The sequence below is a fragment of the Rousettus aegyptiacus genome, unplaced genomic scaffold, assembly GCF_014176215.1.
Source record: "Rousettus aegyptiacus isolate mRouAeg1 unplaced genomic scaffold, mRouAeg1.p scaffold_m13_p_9, whole genome shotgun sequence".
NCBI classification, from domain to species: domain Eukaryota; kingdom Metazoa; phylum Chordata; class Mammalia; order Chiroptera; family Pteropodidae; genus Rousettus; species Rousettus aegyptiacus.
The window spans coordinates 9,990,588-10,000,674 of NW_023416312.1; the positions used below are offsets into that span (position 1 = coordinate 9,990,588).

Here is a 10,087-nt window from a genome sequence, read left to right on the forward strand (position 1 = left end):
ATGAATTTATTTGGGTTTGTGTTTAGAGTTTACTAATTTTCTTGAATCTATAGGTTTATACCTTTTATGAAATTGGAAAATTTTCAGTCCTTATTCTGTTATTTGTTGATATCCATATTCTTTCTCCTCTTCTGGAGTTCTGATGACATGTATATGAGCTTTTATTATGGTCCACAGGTCCCTGAGGCTCTGCTATTTTGTTTTTCAGTCTACTTTCTCTCTGTTGTTAAGACTAGGTAAATTCCACTATTCCATCTTCAAGTGCACTGCTTCATTCCTCTCTCATCTCCATGCTTTCATTGAGCCCATGCAGAGAGCTTATTCTGATTACTGTATTCTTCAGTTCTAATATTTCTATTTGGTTCTTCTTTATATCTACTTCTTCCTAAGAATTTTGTCTCATTTGGTTCAAGTATATTCATAATCGATCACTGACACTTTTTTTAAATGACAGTTACCTTTTCAGATAATTCCAATATCTGCTTCTTCTCAGTATTGGAATCTATTAATATGGTTTTCTCATTCATCCCGGTTTTTGATATGATGAATGATTTTCAATTCTGTCTAGACATTTTGTACATTATGAGGCTTTGGATATTACTTAAATCTTTTGTGTCAGTAGGTCTCCACTGACACCAGGTAGGTGTGGAAGTCTAAGCTCCCTATTCACACTCCACATACACTATGGAGAAAGTGAGGCAAATCTCATTACTGCGAGGTGAGGGTGGGGGACAAGACTCCCCATGTAAATTTCACTGATGTGACAGAGGAAGGGAGTGTGAAGAGTGCCCCTCATTACTTCTGGGAAGTTCTGAAACTATAATCTTGGAGACTTGGTCTCCTTGAACACCACCCTAGTGGGGAGAGGTAGGAGTATCTCATTACCGATGGATGAGGATGGAAATCTAGGCTCCACACTTGGCCTTTGTTGATAGGAACAGGGTGGAGGTGCACTGTGCTTTTGTTTTTGTTTTTCTATGACATTTGAGTAGGGCAGTTATTATCAAAAAGGTTTCTTTCTTACTAGGCTAATCCTTTCCTGGTCCTCTGGCTTAAAAGAGCAGGATTTTCTTGGGACTTTATTTTTGGCCATGCCTGTGGGTGTTTCTCAGTTGCAAGCTTCTCCAGCACCCAATCCAGGATAAAAGGGAGGCAAAAAGAAAACCAAGGGAACACCCCATTTTGTCATTCCTCAAGTTCCAAAGTCCTTCACTGGTATGCCACCTTCTCTCCAGATTTTAGAGTCTCCTTATTTGTTATATATATATATATAAAAAACAAACAAGTAGGAGAAATAGGGGAGAATGTGCCTACACCATCTTGTCCAGACTCAAACCCCCCATTTTTTTTTTAAAATGTGGCCACTAGAAAATTTAAAATTTCATCTGTGACACATCATGTTTCCATTGGACAGAGCTTCCATAGATCTTAGCTTTCTCACCTGTAAATGAGAGGGTTAGAAGAGATGCTCTCCAAAGTCAGTTCTTTCTGCCTCTAAAATCCTATAATTCTAAGGATTATTGTTTGGCTTCTGTACACAATGCAAATGATGTAGATAATATTGTTGTTCTTTCCACTTATCTAAATCATAGCTATCAGGTATTAAATAGTCCCAAAAAGTCCTTCAAATACCTCAAAATAGAGCCAAGGGATAATTGAAGGTCATTATTATTTTAAGAATCAATGCCAATATGTTAAAATTTCCATAGGAAATAATTGGTAAGCAAGAATTTCTAACCAAAGAAGCTTATTGCAGGTGCTAATCAGCTTACCATATTTTTTTACTGTTTGTGCTGAGAGAAGAATTAATTACCTCAATAGCCCCTCTTCTACATATACCTAAATAATGCATTCCCCCACACTGTGGAGAATAAACTAAATTTGATAGAGAAAGGTTTAATGGGTAGCTAAAAATAGCACTGTAATCTCCTTGAAAGAACTCCCAGTACTCCCTCTGCCTCATTTTAGAAAGACTTTCCTTTTCTGAAACAGCTAATGAACGGTTCTTGTTTCCTTGTGATTCTCTCCCTCATCCTATCCTCCCACATATTTTGAAAGACTATTAAAGTTTGTTTCCTTCCAATATTGATGATAAGTAATCTTGAAATCTATTGGATCCTTCACAGAGCAATCCTGGTAACTTGGTCATGAAATATTGATTTCCTAAAACCCTTGTTTAAAAATTAAGACAGTGCCTTCAGCTTTGGTAAAAGATGTAAAGTTCTCTCCCCATCGTATGAAGTTCCCCAGTGAACCTGTCGTCTCTCATCCCAAGTGCTTTCTCTGCAATATGTATTTCTCCATTACTCAACAAAAAGGGCCTTCCTGAAAGTCACTGTTAATTTCCTTCTCCCAAATTCAGTAGTCTATTTACCTCCTGTCCATTGTTTACCGGGCCTTCTCAACATTTTCTCTTCCCTTATTTCATATTATAATGCTTTCTTCTGATTCTCTTGAATATTTCTTGTTTCTTCACTTGGCTCCCTGTCCTTCTCTTCTCATCATCTAATCACATGAATTCTCTGATTCCTTAACATTTTCTTAAAGCTGTCTTTTGTTACTCCCTCTTTCTAGGGAAGAATATTCAGTCTGTTTCAACTATAGCTTCTATGCTGGTTATTACCATATCTCCCTTGTTTTCTCAACTGAACTACAGTCCTAAATCTTCAGTCCTACTTAGCATTTCCACTTGCATGGTCCACACCACCACAAGCTGGACATGTCTAAAACCAAACTCTTGTTGCCCCACAAATGACTTTCCCTCTACTTCCCCTGTCAAATGGCTCTAAGATTCTTTGCTTCAATGAATCTTTGACTTGTAAACTTGAGTCATCTCTGATTGAACACACTTTCATACCATCTCTAGAATCAGGCACCAAATCCAGCATGTTTTCCCATTAAAACAAGAGTGTAGTGGAGGAGGAAGGCCTTGAAGCTGATCAGACTTGAGTTTAAATTTGGCGAAGGTATTTATCATACCTTTGCATAAACTTGGATATATTACGTAACTTCTGTTAGTTTCAGTGTTTTCATATGAAGAAGGAAGAAAATACTTATATGGAGTTGCTGTGATAAATAATATAATTAAATGAGATCATTTGATAACTGCATTTTAAATGCATGTCATATAGTAGGACTGAAAAAGTTCATTGCTATTGGGATACCTTCTCTACTTAGCTGTTCCTTTCTCTGAATTACCACTGTCACAAACTATTCAAGTATTTCACTATAATGTGCTTAAAATACCACACAGTCCCGATTCTTTACTTCACTTCACCCTACTTCCTTCATACGAATCTGGTTCCCTAATTAATACTGACAGTGGCATGAGTCCTTTACTCTAGGTTCACTCCTTTCTTTAGCATATTAATTTGAAACTTCTTTGATTGTCTTTATGATTCCTGCAAGTTCCCTTTTCCCTTTCCCTGACCCAAACTATTTTTCTCCATTTCCCCACCCTCCTTAACCTGGATCTTCTGTCCTAGTCCTCCAGGCTGCCGTCATCTCTTTACCAAGGCCACATTGGTTTCTTCCATGAAAATTTAACATCCTCCTATCACTAATTTCATATCTTCTAGTAACAGATCAGACCTACATCCCTCCCAGGTCTTTGCCTCACCTCTCTAGCTTCTCAGACCTCCCTCCAGCTCTTGCCTGCAAATATTATTAATACCTAATAGCATTCTGAATTGTGTTTAATTGATAATGTATTAGATGAGTTCTTATTATTCCTTGGGTTTCACATACTACTAATATTTAAAATCGAAATCTGGCTGCTGTCATTAGTTTTCATTTGTTTGCCCTAGTAAAGATCTTTAAAAATCATTTACAATTCTCATTTCATTTTTAAAAGGATAGTAAAATGGAATATTACTCAGCCATAAGAAAAGATGAAATACTGCCATTTATAAAAACATGGATGGTTCTTGAGATTACCATGCTGAGTGAAATAAGTCAGACAGAAAAAGTTGAGAACCATATGATTTCACTCATATGTAGGATATAAAACTGAAAGCAACAAATAAACATGAAAAACAGATTCATGGACACAGACGGTGGATTAGTTGTTACCAGAGGGAGTGGGACAGGGGCAGGAAGAGGTAGATAAGAGTAAAGGGGGTCAAATATTTGGTGACGGAAGGAAATTTAACTTTGAGTGGTGAACATAAAATGCAATCTACACATGATGTATTATTGAATTGTACACTTGAAATCTATTTGATTTTATTAAATAATATCACTCCAATATTTAATTTTTAAATAAATTTTTAAAAAATAAATTTTTAAATAAAAACTTAAAAATAAATAGAAGGGCATGATGTTAGAATAAAAACATTTAAATTGAATAAATTTAGATGAATTAAAATAAATCTTTGCTTGTCCTTATTATTTTCATTTTGACATGGATCAGAAGAAAGTTTTAGGGAAATTCTTGACCAGGCATTGGGAACATCTGTAATTGTCTCTATATATCTATCGTTTCTGTAACATGGGTAATTGAGACTTAGAGTATTCCCACTATGAACCAAGTAGTGTAACTATGTGTTTGTATCTCTCTGTATGAGATAGGCATCTGTATGTCATTCTACAGATAGCAGAGCCAAGGCATAAGGAGCTTGGAACTTGCTTCAAAAATCCACAACCCGAGTTTAACCATAAGAAATCACATCACACATACTTAAACTGAGGGACATTCTACAAATTACTTGACCATTACTACTCAAAACTGGCAGGTTATAAAAAATAAGGTTATAAAAAATAAGACTGAGAAACTGTCATAAATCATACATGACAATTAAATGCATTTCAGTGGCTAGTACCAGATCCTGGGACAGAAAAAATACATTATTGTAAAACTGGTGGTATAAAGTCTGGAGTTTAGTTAATATTGATATACTAAGGTTAATTTCTTACATTTGGTAAATGTACCATGGTAGTGTGAGGTAAGATTGGGGGAAACTGAAACTGGGTGAAAAGTATATGGGAACTCTGTGTACCATGTGTGTAATTCTTAAAAATCTAAAATTATTCCATGTAAATGTTTAATTAATATATTGAGAAGAGGTTCCACTGGAAAATTCCTTTGGAAACTTTGAGTTAAACAATGTCCAATTGAGTTTCTCAATTTCTGTAATTATCAGAGTTCCTGAGATACCTAATATGTATCGTGACTCTTACAAAGAGGATGTAGGGTGTTATATTTCCCAATATATTTGGCCAGCAACATTTTCTTTGTACAAAAAGCATCTTTGGCCAACGTCTTGGCTGCAAGCCCATGAGAGACCCAGAACTAGATCCACCCAGCTAAGCCACTGCTGGGTTAGTGACTCCCAGAAACTATGTCAGATAATAAATGTTTGTCTATTGCTTTTTTAAAGGCAGCTTTCCATAAAAATACTGACATAAAATTTTTCCCAACATGTCGCAGGCTTCTATCCAATATTCAGACATGTTCAAATTTTAATCAGCAACATTAGCTGAATAGAGAAAGATGCCATAAACGCATAAGTGGCAGAACACTTAAAATTAGAGGATACTATGTGGGATGAGAGAATCAGCATTAAAGTTATATTTACTAGGTTGCTTCAATTGACCAAACTAAACAGGATGAATATAAAAGGATAAATATATGGCCTACTTTTACTAAACAAAAAAAAAATTAAAAGCAACCATGTAAGTACAGAATGAGGAAGAATGGATTAAACGCCCATCATGTTCCTGTCCTCAGCTTTGTGTCTTGAGTTCATAGGCACAATTAGTAGAACTGTCATACTTAGTGAAGAAGACCTTAATAGTAAAGGTAAGGCCATTTCTGCAGATTCGTTTTGTTCAGTTCTATGGGCCACATAATAAAAGGTCCTCAATGCACCATGCCCAAAAGGAACAGGATGGTGTACATCTTAGAAACCAAGTCCTATCAAGAAGTGTTTTCGAAAAGAGGATTTTTACTCTGAACAGAAACCTTAAGGGGATTTGACAGTGGTCCTTACATATACACAGATACAAGAAAAATCAAATCTATTGTGTGTAACTTCAGAAGTCAGAAGGAGGAACTAAATAAACAAGGGGTGGCGTATTTTAGTTCAACAATATCTTTGTATCAGTTAAACTGCCTCCTAATGGAATGGATATCCTTGAAGCAAAGTGAGCTACTTGCCTCTGACTCTTTAACAGAAGCTGGACAGCCACCTCCCCCCACTGCTGCCAGGGTGTCTTCTACATTGCACCTAACAAATGACATCTACGTAACCTGCTAGATCTAAGATCGGTGACCCTATGAAACCATGGGAAAGGAAAAAAAATTAAGATGCACTAAGAAAACCAGCAGACTACTGAAAACACTCCCTAAGGTACCTTAGACCCTACTTCCCCTCTCTTCTAACCAGTATCTATGAAATAATAAACAGAAACTGCCTGAAAAAAAAATGTCGGAGGTTAGTCAAAGAATAAGTGCCAAAATGGCATCCCTAAGTGTGCACCTAACAGACTTCCGATGGTACAATTTAAGTTAAAATAGAGGATGCAAAATTGGTGAATTTATCTAGACCAAGTATCGTTACTCAAAAAGAAACTTAGTGAAACAAGTTGATTTTTTTTTAATCCACTGCTTTTTTTTCCTATGAACTGGCTTATTAAAAAGATTCCATGGAGAAGTGCAAGGCGTACCTCAAGTCTGCTCCCAAGCTGAGCCAGAACTAAAATGAGGTGAGCAATTGAGGCATCTATTACATAGAAGCTGAGGAAACACTTACAATCAGGGTCCTCTATGGGCCTATAGACTCAGGCCCTGAGAGTATCACTTTAAATTTTGCTTGAGAAGTGTCTGCTTACCTCACCCTACTACCAGGCCTGTGATTGGGCACACCCTACTACCAGACCTGTGATTGGTCAGACCATCAAAGTCCCGCCCTGACACCATATCAAACAATGATTCCCTAGGTAACGGCTCCACAGCTACCTACCGGCTGGTTGAAGCTGGCCGCTGGTCAAGAGCCTGGAGAGAGAGAGGTCTGAGGCCACATCTTCTCTCAATCCGGCCATTACCAGCAATGGCTGAGGCCCCAGAGCAGAAGGGGACAGAGCCTAATCCAAGAGATCTCAGGTCCGGCTGGGATGGCAGGGGCGGCAGGGGCGGCAGAGGCGTCAGAGGCCACCGAGGCGGCCGAGGCGGCCGAGGCGGAGTTGGCGGAGTTGGCGGAGTTGGCGGAGTTGGCGGAGTTGGCGGAGTTGGCGGGAGAGGCCAAGGCTGGAGCGGCTCCTCCAGCCACCTGGAGCCTAGGGCCTCTGGCCCCCGAGAACCCCCACTTTGCTTTAAAATAAAGAACAGCATGATTGGTGTGGTGATTGGCCGTGGCGGATCAAAAATAAAAGATATTCAGGGTATGACAAACACCAAAATACTTATCATACAAGGTGATTCTGAAGCAGTGGTAAAAATATTTGGCAGCATGGACATGAAAGCAAAGGCCAAAGAGGCTATAGAAACTCTTGTTAAAAAACAAGAAGGAGGCTACAATTTAGAATCCAGCGTTGATAACGCTGCACCCCAAGCCTCTGCTGAAAGAGACTTAAGCACAGATAACACTGATACACAAGCTCGGCCTTCAATAGATTGGGATAGAGTCAGGGCAGGAGTTGTTGAATGGAATAAAAGAAAGTGGGCGGATTTACCACCAATTAAGAAAAATTTTTACATAGAATCCCAAGCAACAAGCTCACTTTCTCAAGTTCAGGTAGACAACTGGAGAAAAGAAAATTTCAATATAATATGTGATGACTGGAAAGATGGTGAAAAACGTTCCATCCCCAAACCAACTTTGAAGTTCAAAGACGCTTTCCAGCACTATCCCGATCTGCTTAAAAACATCGAAAAAGCAGGATTTCAAAAGCCAACACCAATTCAATCACAGGTGTGGCCAATTATTCTACAAGGGATGGATCTTATAGGAGTGGCCCAAACTGGAACAGGCAAAACACTGTCTTATTTAATGCCTGGGTTTATTCATCTTAATTCTCAACCAATATCTAGAGAACAAAGAAATGGACCTGGCATGCTAGTCCTTACACCGACTAGAGAACTAGCTCTTCAAGTGGAAGCTGAATGTTCTAAGTATTCATATAAAGGTCTTACAAGTATTTGTATATATGGTGGTGGAAGTAGAGAACAACAAATTAAAGACGTTACCAAAGGTACAGACATCATTATTGCAACTCCCGGACGGCTGAATGATCTACAAATGAATAAATTTGTCAACCTAAAAAGTATTACCTACCTAGTTCTAGATGAAGCAGATAGAATGCTGGATCTGGGATTTGACAATCAAATAATGAAGATCTTATTAGACATACGCCCAGATCGGCAAACAATTATGACAAGTGCAACTTGGCCAGATACCATTCATCGACTTGCACAATCTTATTTGAAAGAGCCTATGATTGTTTATGTTGGTACTCTTGATTTGGTTGCTGTAAACACGGTGAAGCAAAATGTAATTGTTACCACAGAAGAAGAAAAACGATCTCTTATACAAGAATTCCTACGAAACTTGTCACCCAAAGACAAAGTCATCGTATTTGTCAACAGAAAACTTGTTGCTGATGACTTATCCAGCGATTTAAGCATCCAAGGCATACCTGTACAATCACTGCATGGAAACAGAGAACAGAGTGATCGTGAGCAAGCATTAAACGATTTTAAAAGTGGAGATGTGAAAATATTGATTGCTACTGATTTAGCATCCCGAGGACTCGATGTTGATGATGTCACACACGTATATAATTACGATTTTCCACGGAATATTGAAGAGTATGTACACAGAGTTGGGCGTACTGGAAGAGCAGGGAAGACGGGAATATCTACTACACTTATGACTCAAAGTGACCGGAAGAATGTCCCTGAATTGATTAAAATTTTGGAAAGAGCAAATCAAAGTGTCCCAGAAGATCTTGCAACAATGGCTGAACAACGCAAGTTGGGAAAACAAGAAAAGCACTCAGGAAAAAAACCCAAAAAATCTCAAGGAAAATCCAAGGAGTTTTATTGATGTCTACTTTGAAAAGTTGTACCAGGCTACTGGAAGATTCAAGATGTGTTAAAGATATGCAGTATTCAAGATCTATAGGAAGTACTGGAAACATACTGGCAGTTTGAAGACATCTAATCAATTCTTAAATAACACCACTAAGCTTTTGATATTGTTTATGTTCCTTAATAAATTCCAAAGTGCTTTGAAAATGAGAGAGTGAGAGATTATGTGGGGAAAAAATAAATATTATGTGTTGGTTAAAGTTTAGTTTCTGTTATAGCCTGCCACATCTACCTGTGTCTTCTCTAAAAAAGACTTGGTAAAAGACAATGGCAGTACTTTTCTTACTTTAAAATAGTTGTACTATATTCAAATATAGTTTTTATCAAATTTATTCCTGTAAAAATACTATATTTTCACTCGATGGTCGGTGCCACAACCACCCCTAAAAATACTTCCACTATCATTCCCCATTTTTTTGAATTCATAACAAAATAGCTTCTAAATCTTCTAGAAGTTTCCAAAATTCTATTTTTTTTTTCAGAGAGATGTGACTAACAGCAGGGTGTCTGACTCAGTGGGAATTAGATCCTCATACAAATTCTGTTACTAACCATTGGTTAAAAATTTGGGGGAAGTCACTTGCCTGCCTTCAGAGGCCTCACTTTCTTTACTAATAAATTGGGATGGTTGTAGTAAATAATTTTGGGGTCCCCTTCACCTCTAAATTCTATGATATAACCAAAATCATGTACCTCAGCCTTATAATAACACTTTATTTTCTAATCTAGGAAAAATCACATCCTTGTGTAACACATTGAATAATGAAACCCTTTTTCATAAACAATATGCATTCTGCTTGCTTATTGATTTTTTGTAACATGACTTGCAGGTTGTCTATTTTCTTTTCATCATATTTTATTTTCCAGTTTGTCTTAAAAAGGTCAAAAACACATATATACATCAGGGGGAAATTAACATGAAAGAAACAATATATGACATGCTGGGAAAACAGTAAAAATAAATGATACTTTTGCCATAAGAATCAATTTTAGTAAAAT

The 10,087-nt window shown here is 37.4% G+C and overlaps 1 protein-coding gene across 1 annotated transcript; it reads left to right on the forward strand.

Moving 5' to 3' along the window:
- The first annotated feature begins 7,049 nt into the window (after positions 1-7,049).
- DDX53 (DEAD-box helicase 53) lies at positions 7,050-9,044 on the forward strand. The gene has a single exon (XM_036227257.1). It carries the CDS (start codon positions 7,050-7,052, stop codon positions 9,042-9,044), a length of 1,995 nt encoding a protein of 664 aa, XP_036083150.1.
- The last annotated feature ends 1,043 nt before the right edge of the window (positions 9,045-10,087 follow it).

What these genes read in the sequence shown, in the direction of transcription:
- DDX53 (XM_036227257.1), top strand. Translation starts at nt 7,050, where the DNA reads ATGGCTGAGGCCCCAGAGCAGAAGGGGACAGAGCCTAATCCAAGAGAT.